At 43.4% G+C, this 16,225-nt stretch overlaps 3 protein-coding genes across 4 annotated transcripts; 2 read left to right on the top strand and 1 right to left on the bottom strand.

Moving 5' to 3' along the window:
• The first annotated feature begins 6,048 nt into the window (after positions 1-6,048).
• LOC119285335 (protein IN2-1 homolog B-like) lies at positions 6,049-8,224 on the top strand. 2 transcript variants are annotated; one of them, XR_005139457.1, is made up of 10 exons: positions 6,049-6,218; positions 6,357-6,431; positions 6,555-6,615; positions 6,768-6,854; positions 6,963-7,061; positions 7,164-7,272; positions 7,362-7,438; positions 7,518-7,645; positions 7,790-7,870; positions 7,956-8,224. XR_005139457.1 is itself a non-coding variant. In XM_037564583.1 (10 exons), exons 1-10 carry the CDS (start codon positions 6,193-6,195, stop codon positions 7,962-7,964), a joined length of 732 nt encoding a protein of 243 aa, XP_037420480.1. In that variant the 5' UTR covers positions 6,050-6,192; the 3' UTR covers positions 7,965-8,224. The 2 variants fall into 2 exon arrangements, 1 of the variants encoding a protein (XP_037420480.1); XM_037564583.1 differs by having other exon boundaries at positions 6,050-6,218; positions 7,538-7,645.
• Positions 8,225-8,738: 514 nt separating this feature from the next.
• On the top strand, positions 8,739-11,707 carry LOC119285333 (protein IN2-1 homolog B-like). The gene is made up of 10 exons (XM_037564581.1): positions 8,739-8,879; positions 8,994-9,068; positions 9,353-9,413; positions 9,538-9,621; positions 9,724-9,822; positions 9,919-10,027; positions 10,114-10,190; positions 10,278-10,385; positions 10,772-10,852; positions 11,460-11,707. The coding sequence occupies exons 1-10, from the start codon at positions 8,857-8,859 to the stop codon at positions 11,463-11,465; spliced, it is 723 nt and encodes a 240-aa protein (XP_037420478.1). The 5' UTR covers positions 8,739-8,856; the 3' UTR covers positions 11,466-11,707.
• Positions 11,708-11,873: 166 nt separating this feature from the next.
• Positions 11,874-14,879, bottom strand: LOC119285334. The gene is made up of 6 exons (XM_037564582.1): positions 14,629-14,879; positions 13,527-13,683; positions 12,849-12,930; positions 12,715-12,762; positions 12,408-12,508; positions 11,874-12,321 (listed from the first exon to the last, which is right to left on the bottom strand). Exons 1-6 carry the CDS (start codon positions 14,789-14,791, stop codon positions 12,189-12,191), a joined length of 684 nt encoding a protein of 227 aa, XP_037420479.1. The 5' UTR covers positions 14,792-14,879; the 3' UTR covers positions 11,874-12,188.
• Between the last annotated feature and the right edge of the window lie 1,346 nt (positions 14,880-16,225).

Raw genomic sequence — 16,225 nt, 5'->3', positions numbered from 1 at the left:
ATGGACCCGAAGGTCTGAGGTAAACTACTCACACTTCATCGGAGGGGCTAGGATGGTGTAGAAGCCCTCCGTGATGACGGCCCTCTTCCGGTGGAGCTTCAGAACAGGCCCTAAGATGGGATCTCATGGATACAGAAAGTTGCGGCGGTGGAATTAGGGTTTTGGCTCCTGTTCTGATTGTTTGGGGGTACGTGTGTATATATAGGAGGAAGGAGTACATCGGTGGAGCACCGAGGGGCACACGAGGCAGGGGGCGCACCCTAGGGGGGGTGCCCCCCACCCTCGTGACCACCTCTTTGATCCCTTGCAGTAGGGTCCAAGTCTCCTGGACCACGTTTCGCGAGAAAATCATGTTTCCGAAGATTTTATTCCGTTTGGACTCCGTTTGATATTCTGTTTATCCAAAACACTGAAATAGGCAAAAAAACAACAATTCTGGGCTGGGCCTCCGATTAATAGGTTAGTCCCAAAAATAATATAAAAGTGGAAAATAAAGCCCAATATAGTCTAAAACAGTAGATAATATAGCATGGAGCAATCAAAAATTATAGATACGTTGGAGACGTATCACATTCCACATCAAAAATTCTCTTTTTATCATTTACCTACTCGAGGACGAGCAATAATTAAGCTTGGGATGCTTGATACGTCTCCAACATATCTATATTTTTTTATTGTTCCATGATATTATAGTATCAATCGTGGATGTTTTATATGCACTTACAAGCAATTATATATCATTTTCTGGAACTAACCGATTAACTTAGTGCCCAATGCCAGTTGCTGTTTTTTTGCCTGTGTTTGGTTTTTCAGAATATTAGTACCAAACGAAGTCGAAATGCCACGAAACTCTTTGGAGATTTTTTCTGGACATAAGAGACCCTGGAAGCTTCAGGAGAGGGCTAGAAGATGGAGCAGTGGCCCACGAGGCACCAGGGCGCGCCCTGGTGGCTCGTGGGGCCCACATGGCTCCATTTGACCTAACTCCGCCTCTATGAGTTCTCTAAAATCGGGAAACCAACAAAGAGCCAACCAAAATACTATTTCAGCCGTCGCGAGTTCCTGTTCTAGCGAGATCCCATATGGAGGCCTTTTCCGACACTCTGTCGGAGGGGGAATCAATCACGGAGGGGCTCTACATCAACCTTACTGCCCTTCCGATGATGTGTGAGTAGTTTACCACAGACCTACGGGTCCATAGTTAGTAGCTAGATGTCTCTCTCTCTCTCTCTCTGATCTTTAATACAATGTTCTCCTCGATGTTCCTAGAGTTCTATTCGATGTAATCACTTTTGCGGTGTGTTCGTTGGGATCCGATGAATTGTGAGTTTATGATCAGATTATCCATGAATATTGTTTGAGTTTTTCTGAAATCTTTATGCATGATTATTATAGCTTCGTATTTCTCTTCGATCTATTGATTTCATTTGGGCAACTAGATTAATTTTTCTTGCAATGGGAGAGGTGCTTTGTGATGGATTCGATCTTGTAGTGCTCAAACCCAGTGACAGAAAGGGGCATGACACGTATTTGTATCATTGTCATTAAGATAAAAAGATGGGGAGTATTCATGCGTGAGTTTACTTTGTCTACATCATGCCATTTTTCTTAAGGCGTTACTCCGTTCTTTATGAACTTAATACTTTGGATGCATGCTGGATAACGATTGATGTGTGGAGTAATAGTAGTAGATGCAGAATCATTTCGGTCTACTTGTCTCAGACGTGATGCCTATATACATGATCATTGCCTTGGATATCGTCACGATTGTTTGCTTTTCTATCAATTGCCCAACAGTAATTTGTCTAACCACATTATGCTATTTTCAAGAGAGAAGCCTCTAGTGAAAACTATGGCCCCTAGGTCTACTTTTATCATATATTTAAAATCCTAATAATACATTGGTGTAATTTTATTTTATTTATTTTATTTTGTATTTTTGTTCAATCTGTCTATCAATCACTACACAATTTAACCTTTAGACCAAGCCGAGAATGAATCCTTCTCATCTTTGTTCCTTTCTGTCTAGTCTCACAAAGGAACACCAACATGGGGGAATGCGACTGAGTAATAGTTGGAGCAGGTCATGCAAAAGTTGGGTTTCTCTCGCCATTGCGTGGAGTGGATAATGTCTTGTGTCACGTCGATGAGGCATTCTATCAAATTAAACGGGACCCTCTTGGATTAATTTGCACCGCCGCGTGGTCTTCGGCAAGGCGACCCTCTCTCCCCGTTTTTATTTCTGTTTGTGGCTGATGGTTTATCTCCAATTCTCAATCATAGTGTTTTGGCGAATGAAATTACGCCTATTAAGGTATGCAGAAGAGCTCCTGGTATTTCTCATCTATTGTTTGTTGATGATACAATGTTATTTTTTAAGGCTTCTCGTGTTCAAGCCGAAAGAATTAAACATGCTCTGGGTCTTTATAGCAATGCAACGGGACAAAGTTTAAACTTTAATAAGTGCTCAATACTCTTTGGTAGTTCAGGTCATGTTCTCATGCATGAGGAAGTTAGAGAGGCTTTGAATGTTACTACTTTGGTTTTCGAGGAGAAATATTTGGGTCTTCCAACTCCTGACGGTTGAATGTCTAAAGGAAGATTACAAAATTTGCAAATGAGGTTGACCAAATAACTAATTTAGTGGGGGGGAGGGGTGGACTTCTTGCTCAGCCTGGCAGAGAGACACTTATCAAATCGGTTGCTCAAGCATTGTCGACATATATCATGGGTGTATTCAAATTGCCATTCTCGGTATGTGATGAATTCACCAGGATGGTGAGAAGCTTCTATTGGGGTTCTGCTGATGGTAAGAGGAAAGTACATTGCCGTGCTTGGGACGATTTAATGCAACCAAAGGATAGGGGTGGGGCTGGTTTTCAAGACTTCCGTCTCTTTAACCAAGCTCTACTTGCTTGACAAGCATGGATACTAATTTCTGATCCCAATAGCCTATGTGCTCGAGTTTTGAAAGCTAGATATTATTCGAAGGGGAAGTTGGAGGATACGTTTTTTACTAGTAATGCATCGTCTACATGGCAAGCAATAAGTTATGGTCTCCAGCTTTTGAAGAAGGATATTGTATGGAGAGTTGGTAACTGCAGGAGCATAAGCGTGTGGCGTCATAACTGGATTCCGAGGCCTTTCTCGTTTTTTTAAGAAAAGAAGAATGACCCCCGACCTCTGCATCTGGACGATGCATACGGCCACTTTATTAATTATTTTCACAAGACCTTACAAAGTCATACAATAATAAGACTAAAGCCGCCATCTAAGCAACAAACTGTCACTACACCTATCCAGTTGATGAAGGGGCGCAGATAGTCTGGGCTAATACCAAACAGACATCACAGCCAAGCCTAACATCTAAGACCTGAAACCCCAACTTAGTCACTTGCCGGGTCTGGGGCACACACTGGTCTGGCGTGCTCTCAGAGGCCGCCACCGCCAACTGCCACCACTCCATCTTCAGAACTGTACTGATGCATCAACCTTGCTCAGTCTAGCTATCGTCGACGCCACCACGGCGCCCAACGGCACCTCCTTCCTGCACGCAAACAGCTGAGCACGTCGCGGTTGCCACTAATACACCTCAGCGCCATGCTACCAAGTACCACCAGCCGACACAGCTTGAAGTCCTTGGAAAATCTGTCGTGCGTAGCACCTGCCGACCAGGTATGACAAAAGCGTAGCACCTGTCGGTCAGGCATGACTTGACATCTCCACCGAAGCTCCGTGCAAGACGAAGCCGCTCCACCTCCTGCCTCTGACTTCCAGCGCTGCTCCACAAATGATGCTCCCAAAAGAGAAACGACACCGCAGTGCCGCCATCGTCCGATTTGGAACACCAGATTCTAGGGTTTCCCCCGGAGCAGCACGAGTGGGTCGACAGTAGTTACACGACGATGCCTCCATCAAGGTAACGGCGAGAACGCCGCCATCGCCTGTCGTCGGCTCGGTTTTCACCGGCAACCATGTCTCCCCTACTCGCAGTCGAGACTAGATGATGGATCTCGAGATCCGATCACCAAGCCTCTGGCCGGCCATCTCTGGAAGAAGATGACCACCACGTCCACCAGCGTCACCACGCCGGGCATGCGTCGCCACCGGCACCCCCATGGTGCCTAGAGGCCGACAAGCCCCGACGAACACCATGCCTCGCTAGCCGCCATGGCCCAGACCCAAGCACCACCAGATGGATCGTGGTCAAGGGCCCCAAGCCGCAGCCGCCGCGGAGGCGGCACCACGGACGGTGCCCTGCCCTCCACCCCGCCGTAGGACCGAGTCATCGCCGGAGCTCCGCCGCGCCACGCCGCCAAGCCGCCACCGGAAGAACTCACGCCGCCGCCAGGGGAGAGAGAGAGACGCGCCAGGGAGAGGCCCCGCCACCACCGGCACTGCCCGGGCTTTACCCGGCTGTGTCCCTCGGCAGCGACGAGGGGGGGGGGGGAGGGTGAAGGAGGGCCGGCGGCGGAGGGAGCTAGGGTTCCCCCGAGGCCTTTCTCATATAGGCCCATCATGGTGTAGGGTAGATGTCGAATATGTTTTGTGTCTGAACTGCTCAATGATAACGGGGCATGGATCATGGACTACTTCAGAAATATTTTTTGCCTGCAAATGTTTCTAAAATCCTCAAAATTTGAGCCTCTCCAAGGTTAGAGGAGGACACGATCGCTTGGGGTCCAGGTAACTACAGAATTTTCTCGGTCAAGAGTGCTTACAATTTGGCTTTCGATGAGGCACACACAGAGGCGTCCACTAACTCTAGTTCTAGACCTGATGGGAGTAGGAGTTGTTGGAAGTTGATCTGGTCATGTGATGTACCTCCGACAGTACAGAATTTTGCGTGGAGAGTGGCCACTAACTCGCGCCCTACTTGGCAAAAGAGGTTTACCAGGGGATTGGAGATTGATGATTTATGCTCGAGATGCTCCGCTGTACCGGAGGACAATTTTCATTCCTTATGCCGCTGCCCTCTATCACGTGAGTTATGGAATACCATGTCTAATGTTTGGACTATGCCGAACCTAGCCTCTATCAAGAACAATGGAAGTGAATGGCTACTCTATGTTTTAGAACCCCTTTCTGACATTGGGCAAAGTATGGTGCTGATGACACTTTGGCGAGCGTGGCATATCCGTAATGAGGTCATTCATCACAAGCCGCCACCGCCTATGGAAGCCTCCAATCGTTTTCTTGTTAGTTATCTAGATTCGTTGATCGACCTTAAGTTGGACCTATCACCCGATTCCAATAAAGGGAAGCAAATTGTCACATATGATAAACTTCTGGTTCGACCACATGTGATTACGTCTCCGACACCTGCTAAGTGGATTTTGCCTCAAACTGGTTGGGTCAAATTAAATACTGATGGATCATATGATGAGGAGTTGAGGACGGCTTAGCTGGAGCAGGTATAGTGCTCAGAGATGTATTATCTTTTCTTCCCACATACAACTATTTTGTTGTAGAGATGCACTCGAAGCGGAATTGTGTGCTTGCATGGAGAGCCTTTCGTTTGCCACTCCAATTATCATTGAGATGGATTCAATTGTTGCAGTCAAGCTTATCCAGGCGAAGGAAACAGATAGATCGATCTTTACTTCATTTATCAAGGAGATTAGGTATTTTATGAATCTTCGTGAATGTTGTATTACTCATGTAGCTCGCTCACAAAATAGAGTTAGTGATAGTCTAGCTAATTTTGCTCATACTGAACGGAGAACCATGACTTGGGTAGGTTCTGGCCCTGATGAGTCTGTCGTGCTAGCTGCTCATAATTGTAAGGACTTGGTGAGTTGAGTAATACAATTATTTCACCCGCAAAAAAATATATGTACATTTGTTTTTTCCGGGTAAAAAAAGGTTGAGGTTGAGTAATCCGTGTAGACACTACCACACGGGAGTGGGTGACCAATCCCTTTTGCAGCTTCATCAGTTACCAGCAGCTTGCATCGGTTCCCTGGGACCTCACCTCAGTGTACGGCACGGCGTGCAGATGCCATCCACGTGAAACACGTTGCCCGGGTCTACATTTCTGCTGATGCCTGCTCTGCCGTGAATAATTGCACTCGCCCGCCTCCCCTTGCCTTGCTGCCCGTCACCACTGCCGACGCCTGCCTCCTCCTCGATCTCCCATTCTCACCTTCCCGTCCCCCAGCACCGCCGGGACATTCCTCCCGAACCGTCGCCATGGCAACCGCCGTTCCACCGATCATGTGAGTGAGCGAAGCAGCAAGGCACAGTATCTTTGTTTGTGCAGTGATGTAGCCTGGCGCTCTGGCCGTTCCGGATCTCGACTAAATTACTCGATTTCCTAACGTCGTGTGCCTTTCTGTAATTTAACATATGCGCAGCTCCCCGAAGGAAGATCTCCCCCCTCCACTGACCTCCGCCTCCGAGCCCCCTCCGCTCTTCGACGGCACCACCAGGTAAAATCTAACCACACAGCAAGAAACCAAATTGCACTGCAGGTGTATCTTGTATTCTTGATTACAACTTTCCAGTTCTGCACAGATCAAGGGGTGATTTGGTATTTTATTTGCTTGGTGTAGGCTGTATCTTGCATATCACTGTCCGTACGCGCAGCGCGCTTGGATTGCCAGGAACTGCAAGGTAGTGCTAGTGGGAGTGTTCTTTGATTCACAGACGCAGCCCATACTTTCAGCTCAGCGGTCTTGTATCTTGTTAGCTCGTGCTAGTTCTTTTTGTATGCCTTCAGTGGTCCTATGCTAAGTTGAATCTTCTTTCTGTATTATTTTGTCCAGGGTTTACAGGACAAGATCAAGGTAGTCGCCATAGATCTGGCGGACAGGCCAGCTTGGTACAAGGAGAAAGTTTACCCGGAGAACAAGGTAGTATGATTGATCTCTTTTACTTCTCACCTGTATGTACAAGAAGAATCTTTTACTGCAGTTTATCATTTCTGTTCATTCATGCACGCTTCCTTTATAATCTGGCAGGTGCCTGCCCTGGAGCATAACAACCAGGTGAAAGGAGAGAGCTTGGATTTGGTCAAGTACATTGACAGCAATTTTGATGGCCCAGCATTGCTGCCTGATGTAAGGCAGATATATCCAATCAGTCTTCATATGTGCAATGTTTGTTAAACGGTGCAAAATTTTGTCGGTGATATTAAAGTTTGCGTTCATATAAATTGGTAGGATTCTGCAAAGAAGCAGTTTGCTGAGGAACTGCTTGCGTTCAGCGATGGGTTTAATAGTGCATTTTTCTCATGCTTACGCTCCAAGGGAGATGTGTCAAATGAAGCCGGTAAAAGGAGCACACCAATATTTGTTTGAGATTTTTTTTTTGCATTTTATACTCATAATTTAATTTACTCATGTCATGTCTTCCATTAGCTGCTGCTGTGGATAAAATAGAAGCTGCCTTGGGGAAGTTCAGCGATGGCCCATTCTTCCTTGACCAATTCAGTTTGGTATGTCACTCCACCTGGGAATCCTTTCCTTTTCCCTTAGCCGTGCCCAAATTTGGTAGAATTATGAAAAGAACTGTAGTTTGTTGTGATTTTTTTTAGGTGGACATTGCGTATGTACCATTCATCGAAAGGTTTCAGATATTCTATTCTGGTATCAAGAAGGATGATCTTGCCAAGGGAAGGCCCAACCTGCACAAATTCATTGAGGTAAGTAATTCAGGTTGATGCTAGATGAGATTATTCACATTGTTTGGAAGAGTTGTTCTGACAAGACTGTATAGTGTAACATACCCCTAGTACACTCTGATGCAACTCAATCTCATGTCAGTTCTCCAATTCGGCATGTTACAGGAAGTGAACAAGGTCGACGCATATACACAGACCAAATTGGACCCACAGTTTCTACTTGATCAAATGAAGGAGAAGTTTGGGGTACGATGTTTCCTTATATCTCGGCATCGGTTCGTGTTATCTTCCAATCCCGATAAAAACTTACACGCTAATTTTAACTTTTCAGATTGCTTGAAGATGTGACCAAGGATAACCAAATATGCATGCCAGGGAATCGCTGCAGAATAGCAGATTTAGACTCGGGGGTGTTGCAATATATTTTGAATAAAAGATGCATGCCATGCATATAGGCCATGCTTTTATATAGAGAATAAACAGACAAACTGGGTCTTATTGTAAACTTTTATTGTCTCGTAAAGGATGATCATTCTGAGTTGTGCTGAATGCTCGTGAACTTTTCTTAATGAACCGGTGCTCCTTTCTTACTCCTATCAATTTTAGTTGTCCACACCACACGTGTGCTGATCATACATATTAAGGGGTTGCTAGCAGTATCGACTACATACAGATTCATCATTCATGCGTTCGCTCGGGCGTGGTGGGAATGCGTACTTAATCAGTTCATATCTGATAATGGTGATGCCACGAACCTGTCCTAATCGCTCTATGTCGGTACCTCGTAGTTTCTTCCCCGTACGAGGCTCCGAATTGAAATGTGAAATGCTTGGCGTGTACGTTCAACGAGCTCCAGGGAGATAACGAAGAGCTGCGGACCAAAGTCACTGTCCAAACGAGTTAAAGTCAGTGTCCTCGGCATGTTTTCAACCATCCGATAGTACGATGCCGACTAATTGTCTCCGGCGAATGTGCAGCCTATATCGTGGCACCAACCGCCGTGACATGGCTTCAGCCATTACCGCTCGCTTCTTCTTCTTCTTCTTCTTCCACGCTAGCTCGGCCGTCACAGCTGACGTCTGTGCTCCCTCAAAGTTTTCTTCGTACTTCTCCATCAGCCCTACTTCCGTTTACCAGTCCGCACAGTGGAAGTGCTTTATATACGCTTACAAAAATGTATACTAGTACATTTTGTGCGTCTCGAGCTCCTTGATCACTAGCTGCAGGTCGCAATGGCAGCGTCTCCAGCAAGCAAGTACTGCAAAGTTCCTTCCCTGCTTAAAATTACTCTGCTGCCGCGCGTGATCACTAGATGGATTTTCTACTCCATGATCGCTTGCTCGCTGATCGGTCTATGAAAAATCTGTAGGTTTGCAGGGGAAGCTCTCCCGCCTACCTTGACACCCGCTTGCCAGCAGCCACCTCTCTACGATGGCGCAACCAGGTCGTCTGCTTACTACTCCCTCCGTTCAGAATTACTTGTCGCAGAAATAGATGTATCTAGACGTATTTTAGTTTTAGATACATCCATTTCCGAGACAAGTAATTCCGAACGGAGGGAGTACGTACTACTTTGCTTTCTTCTCCGAAACTTCCTTTCCTCAAACATGTAGCACCCTAAGCTCACTCAACATCTCTGCATGTTCCTCTTTGCGGGCACCGATATCTACATGTTCATGTTCGTTTTGACATATCTCTGTGCTCATGTGTGAGAAGCTGGGATTACAGGTTGTACATGGCGTACGTTTGCCCATATGCGCAGCGAGCATGGATCGCGAGGAACTGCAAGGTACCAACCGATCGAGCTCATCTTCCGATGATCGATGCTCTGTTTCTCTCCAGATGAGTTGTCTTCTTTGGTTAGGTTCACTCCATGTTGTGATTTTTGTAATTCGATTTGTTTACGGTACCAGGGTTTGCAGCACAAGATCTTGCTTGTCCCCATCGATTTGGCGGATAGGCCAGCGTGGCTCAGAAAGATTTACCCCAAGAATCAGGTATGGCTAGACTAAAATACATGGCGTCTCCTATTTAGATTGTCAAAGTACTCCTAACATTCTTTTATCGAGTGTTAAGATGTTCCTTTTCCCCCCGACAAGGTACCCTGCCTAGAGCACAACAACAAAATGACAGGAGAGAGTTTGGATTTGATCAAGTATATAGACAGCAATTTCGAAGGCCCCAAATTGAGTCCTGATGTGAGTTCATTTTGTCTTTAAAGGCTGCAATAGCATGCACTACCCATTGGTCATTGGCAACCTCATGATTCTTATAAAAATATTGATGAACCTTAGGATCCTGAAAAGCAAGGGCTTGCAGAAGAACTGCTGGCTTATTCAGACACCTTCAATCAAGCGATGATGTCGGCATTGACCGCCAAGGGGGCAGTGACTGCTGATGCTGGCAAGAGCTAAGAACACTCGTCGAAATTCAACTGTAAATATATATTCATGCTGATTACTAACATGTGATTCGTTGCTGGTCAATAGAAGCTGCTCTGGACAAAATAGAAACCTCCCTTTCAAAATTTGATGATGGGCCTTTCTTTCTCGGCCAGTTCAGTCTGGTAATTTTGCACAGACCATCCTCGGCCCCTTATATCAGCTAGAATTTGGCAATTTAAAGAACTAACGTCGTTTGGAACTGGAAACAGGTGGACATCGCATATGCACCATTTGTTGATGGATTCCAAGTATTCTTTGCCAACATAAAGAACTACGATACCACGGCAGGAAGGCCTAACATGCAGAGATTCATCAAGGTAGCAAGAACACGACATCTTTCAGGAGTGTACCGTTTTGACGCACATAGGGATGTAGTCTTACATGTTTTTAAATTTTCATGATGAAATACGTTAAGATGTGAGCTTCAAAAAAATCATGGATTTGATAGTGAATAATGCATGTGCTAAAAATCAACAATTTTCATTCTTTTTTGGTAGCTCAAATCTTTGACACATTTGATGAATATGTACAAACATGTAGAGTACATCTCCGCGTACATGTGTATTTTTCCTGAAACTTTTTAAACTTCAAAAATTGTTTTTTGAATTAAGAGCTCCATGGAGCCCCAGCTCCATATGTAATTTTCGCATCTTTGAGTGTCTATGTATAGGAACTTACTCATGAGAACTGGAAACATGTGTAGGAAATGAATGGAATTGCGGCGTATGCGCAGACCAAGCACGACCCTCAAGAACTGCTTGCTCTCACAAAGAAGAAGCTCGGGGTAAGGCGTTCTAGCAACGATTAACTATGTGTCAATGCTATAAAGATGATGATCTCACGCCTGAAATACCAGCTCAGTCCAGACATACAAGCTAAGGATTTTGATTGGTTAAGAATGATAGAAATGCTTTTACTAGTATGTAGTTTTAGCATGGCACACCAAATAGAGATCATTCGACTCTTATTTGAAAGTACTTACTACACCCTCCGTTCATTAATATAAGATGTTTTGGCAGTTTAAATTAAACTGCCAAAACATCTTACATTTAAGAAGAGAGTTGTACTAATTATGATTTTGTAGTATCACATAAAATGTTTATGGAAGTCTTGCCTTAACCAAGTAAAGTACACTATGCTAGTGGTGTGAGAGGAGGTTTAACCTGCTCATCCACCAGTGTTTTTTTAGTCATATCATAGGACTATTTTTTTTTACATGTTCTTTTTATGATTATAAAGGGATTTCGCCCCGATCTCGTTAAGGAAGTAGTTGTAGTAGTACTCCCTCCGTCCAAGTAATCCGGGATGGAGGTAATATTACTTGCAGGACTAAACAAGTCATGGTGACATCTGCTGTTTTACTGATGGAGTGCTGATGTTTTTACGTGCAGATATAAGGGTTTTCTCTTGGATTTGGATCGGCTGATGACTGATGAAGCATCGCCAATGCATGCTGCGAGCGCAATAAATTGCTATGTACTATAACGCAAATAAGTTGCGTCGAATAAACAACAAATTGCCTTTGCCTGGGTGCCAAGTTGTTGCCAGTCACAGACGCTCCTACTATTACCAGTCGTTTCCGTTTCATAACGTTCGTTGTACTAATACTGAGAGCCAATGAAGAACATATTTCTTTGCATTCATTCTCCACATATCTTCTCAGCACAGCATACGCACGTTAATGCCCAGGATATCAGCATCTAGAACCAAATGGATGATGCAACAACCTCAAAATTTTCCCAGCCCAACAATGCGTGTATTTTTAAGCAATACGCAGTTCAAACGCACCAGAAATCCAGCTGCAATGGCTGCAACTTTTGGTTTTCTACAGCAACTTAAGCAACATAATGATACAACCATGGTGCCAGCAAGAAAGTGGTGTGTATTAACATTTATTAGATTAACTCGTTTAGCTACTTCTGTCGTCGCAGGAAAACCTGCAACCTAAGCACGAGCACAAGGTCCAGGTTGACAACGAAAATGGTACAATAAAGTGGCAGAGAAAACCCATAATAAATCAGGTTGAATGGAGCGTACACATCTCTATCACATGCGCCGATGGGTTTCAGATCCTAGGTTGATTGGAAGGAGGTGACACACACATGATAAGACCTGATAGATTACTGAATAACCCGCATGGTAACAGGATTGTTCAGACAGAAACCCTTGTTTTTAGCAATGAAGGCATTGGTTGCATCAGTCCTCGAGCCGAACTTTACCAGCACCATTCTTACAGGCTCGGGGACCCCAGCTCTGCACAAGCCATTGGTGGAATCAGACAAGGATGAATGGACTTAATCACATCCTGGCTAACAAGGACCGCCGCCCAAAAGTATTACCTGATAGAGTTTTCAAATGGAGGAGCTTCATAGTTAGTGCCGCACAAGAAACGTTCTATGTCATCAACTTGAGCGTTTCGAGGGACTCCTTGCAACAGTACCTGAATAGACCCAAACAGCAAAAACAAAGTAAATCAACTAGAAAACATCAATAGCTGCATTATGGATCTCAATAACATTAGCATCAATTAAACTGGAAATTGAAAGAAAAAAAAAGAGGGCTTCTTCTCCTTATTGCATTTATTGGGATTTGCATGGTCAATAGTTGTAACACATACCAAACTTTAAAAGCAAATCTATCACTTACAGCTTTTCCATTCAAAGATATCTTGTGTTCCCACTCATCAGGACTCACCTGTTATATCCAAATAAAATACATATCAGTGTACTGGAAATTACTAATACCAAATGAGATAACTGATAAAAAGAGTGTCGCCTTACCCTCTCAAGCCTGTACATGCGACCCTGAATTGTTTGCCTGACTGCTTTCTCAAATGATTCCACCGAAGGAAACTTCAATAATCTGATCAAAATCACATTGATAATCACATTAATAAATCAGTAAGAGAACACTATATTTAGCTGCAAACCCATAACAATTTTAAAATGACAGAGCAATTAAACATGACATGCCATGCATTTAATAAAGATGGATATTTATATACGAGGAAATGAGTTATGTGTGTTAAGACTGGCTTGGTTAGTGTCACGAAGGGACATTAATAAGAAGAAACTATGTTTCCTGCATTTCGAGCAACACAGAAAAGTGAAATGTGAATGCCATGCTAGCACACAGAACATAAATAAACAATTACTTTAGCATACTGCATGAAAAGATCATGAAAGGACTTGGAAACAAGTTAGTCTATTAAGTATAGACAAGGCTTCTAAATACTTATGATAATATTCATGCCTTAACCACAAAACAAGGATCACATGTCAACTGCTATCCTAAAAGGCTATTTCTTTTGAAAGGAGCTGCTAAACCCAATTGTAGACTCCTGAGCATTACTGACTTCAGTAATACACATTAGAAGAAACCACTCATGCATATGCAGCCAAAAGCTCAAGTAAAAACAAGATACATAGATGAATTAGGGAGCAGAAAATAAACCGTACGCGCCCATGGGATAAAACCCCTTGTTGTAATCAATCTTCACATCATCCAGTGACAGTTCACATTGGTCAAGGTAATGGATAATGTCAGTCTTCAGCATGTTCTTGCCAAGACGGCCGACACCAGAAATATTAGTGTAGAACCTTCCATAGGTATGGCCTGTTGCAGTAGAAGTGTTACTGAAATGTACACCATGATGGTATTCAAATATAAGAATCACAAAGTTTGCAAAGATATTACACCATGGAAAAAAAATTACTCTAAAGATTCCACATAGTGCAAAACAGCATAACTACTGCCAAAAAGACAGTACAAATCACATAGTGTACAACTAGCTCCGGGTATCAATAGGATAGTGGAGTAGCCCCCAAACGAAGAACACTCAATCTAACAGCAGATAAACAGTAAATCATCCTCAAGATCTCATGGGAAGGACCACTCAGTTATAATAATGTACATGAGAAAGGCAAATGACCTTTTCAGTTGATATTTACATCAGTTCAAGAATGTGAAAACAATCTTCTCTTCAGCAGAAACAAAAAGATCCAAAAAATAATGTCTCGAAAGTCACATACAGGAATCATAAAAGGCATAAAGCTACAAATAAGAACCTTGAATTGACTCGGTATCATGATCATAACTTAAGGAGATAAAATGGTCATCCTTGCAGACTTGTCTGTATGCACTGTAATCCAACCCAATACCTCCTTTCCAATCACAATCAAAGGGAGGACTGGGCCTAATCCCTCTCAATCGAAAACAACTACTGATTTTCACACGGCACGAATAACCAACTAATGTTCTCAGTAAGATTACAGCACTATCTCGTATTTTAGGATTTCTGATTCGCATTCCAAACGTTTGACACCCTAAATTCAGATGCTCGCAACAGATTACAAAAATATGAACTCCGTCAGAACAGAGTTCCACCATACCTCAATGAACTACATGGTCCGTCATCCTACATTCCGCCACTCCTTCTAAAGCGGAACAGAATATTAAACCCTAAACGGCTAGACCTCGCCGGAGAAGAATAAACAGACTAGCATACGAGAGAATACCCACAAGTTCACGAGAATCACAGCACAGGGATGCGGGAGCTACCTTCGCCGGACGATGAGTCGTCCTGTGATCCCGCTACGGCGCCGGATGCGTCGGTTGAGAAGAGACGAGAGGATGCAGAGGGAAATGCCACTGAGATCGAGCACGAGCGCGCCCCAGAGGCGGTGAGGGCGCCGCGGAGGGCGGCGGCCGCAAGCCTCGACATCTCTCCGGTTACGCGGCGGCGGAGGAGTGGCGGCGTTGGGCGCTGGGTTTCGGGAGAACGATGCGAATGGACCCGAGATGGGTTTCACTGACACGCTGTAGCAACGTATCACGGGCTTACCCTCCATTCGGCCCCAGCTATCTAAATGGGCTTTTGTGCTTGGTCATAGTTAGTGGGCTTTGCAACTAAGCACACAAAAAAAGCATCAATCTCGAATACCGAGGCTCATTTCACTTGACTAGTAAGCATGCACGTGCAACGCACGTCTCAAACGTAAACCAGGTGAGATTCAGATAATATAAAAAAAATTGTTTTTAAAAATATAAATCAAATGGATACACAATGTTTGATGTCGCTCAAATTGTATTTTCAAAAGTAAGACACAATAGTGGTTATGTTGCTTCATAGAGTAATCGCAGGAAAATATTCTCATTTAAATAAAATCAGCAATTATTTATTAATGCAGTAATATAGGCTTGTAGTGTAGTCTTCTTTTTTTTGCGGGGTTGTAGTGTAGTCTTCTCTTTGAGTGTAGCCAGGAAAAACCGTATAAACTGACTTATGATGCAATTATATTGTTCAACATGCTTAATTCTAGAATCTTATTTTATTCTACTAATCTGCGTAGCAAAATATATACTTGTACTAATTTGGATAAAATTATATATATTTTTTGGTTGTGTGGATTGCCAAAATTATATAGCTACCTACTCTGGATAATAGGAAATAGAAGATGATATGTGACTACAACGACTTCTATATAAAATAAAGATGATTTACAAGAACTAATTGAAATGTAAAAGGGCTAAAAGAAATTCAATAATTATCATGACAGAAAGTATTTATATGGTTTTGTATATGTTTATGCGTTGGCAACCATACTAATTACAATGATGTAAGACGCTCTGTGCGTACAGAAACTGAAATGAGTTAGGAAGAAAAATAAAAATGGAAGGAACAGTATTCCAGAGTATTTGTCAAGCTTAACCTTATCAAGCTTTCAGGTCAGCTTCTAAATTACAAAAAACATGATGAATCCTCAAATAAGAAAGAGCCAACAATTTGAAACATGCTACAAAACTGGTGAAGATAGAAAGCATGCATCCTCTTTTTCCATGTCGTAAGGAGTAGCTTCAGCAACATTTATAACAGTGTAATACCTGATCCGGAAAAAGTTATTCATTATTATTATTGGAGGAAAGAGGCGCGCAGACAAAGAAAAAGAGGCGGTGCAAATAAGGCCTTAAACAGTATGTCTTCAAGTTTGATGAGTGCAGATATGTTGGATCATTTGAAACTGCACAAGTATATAAGAATAAATATATGTGGAAAAATAGCGGTATATGGTTTCTCTGTCATGAAACAAAACAAATCCGACTGATGTGCATGATGGTGGCAGGAGGTTCGCGATTAGCTTCCTAATAGGATGGATGC

The sequence above is a fragment of the Triticum dicoccoides genome, chromosome 4A (genome assembly GCF_002162155.2).
Source record: "Triticum dicoccoides isolate Atlit2015 ecotype Zavitan chromosome 4A, WEW_v2.0, whole genome shotgun sequence".
Classification (NCBI taxonomy): domain Eukaryota; kingdom Viridiplantae; phylum Streptophyta; class Magnoliopsida; order Poales; family Poaceae; genus Triticum; species Triticum dicoccoides.
Note: the sequence above shows the minus strand (reverse complement) of the source record. Positions and strands in the feature narration are given on the sequence as shown.

Bases quoted from the DNA above. Each gene is read 5' to 3' on its own strand.
- LOC119285335 (XM_037564583.1), top strand. From the start codon at position 6,193: ATGGCAACCGCCGTTCCACCGATCAT. The intron at 6,219-6,356 runs GTGAGTGAGCGA...ACATATGCGCAG, and splicing joins ACCGCCGTTCCACCGATCAT to CTCCCCGAAGGAAGATCTCC. The intron at 7,273-7,361 runs GTAAAAGGAGCA...GTCTTCCATTAG, and splicing joins AGATGTGTCAAATGAAGCCG to CTGCTGCTGTGGATAAAATA.
- LOC119285333 (XM_037564581.1), top strand. From the start codon at position 8,857: ATGGCAGCGTCTCCAGCAAGCAA. The intron at 8,880-8,993 runs GTACTGCAAAGT...AAAAATCTGTAG, and splicing joins GCAGCGTCTCCAGCAAGCAA to GTTTGCAGGGGAAGCTCTCC. The intron at 9,414-9,537 runs GTACCAACCGAT...TTACGGTACCAG, and splicing joins GGATCGCGAGGAACTGCAAG to GGTTTGCAGCACAAGATCTT.
- LOC119285334 (XM_037564582.1), bottom strand. From the start codon at position 14,791: ATGTCGAGGCTTGCGGCCGCCGCCCTCCGCGGCGCCCTCACCGCCTCT. The intron at 12,763-12,848 runs GTAAGGCGACAC...TGGATATAACAG, and splicing joins GCATGTACAGGCTTGAGAGG to GTGAGTCCTGATGAGTGGGA. The intron at 12,322-12,407 runs GTAATACTTTTG...TGGCTTGTGCAG, and splicing joins CCATTTGAAAACTCTATCAG to AGCTGGGGTCCCCGAGCCTG.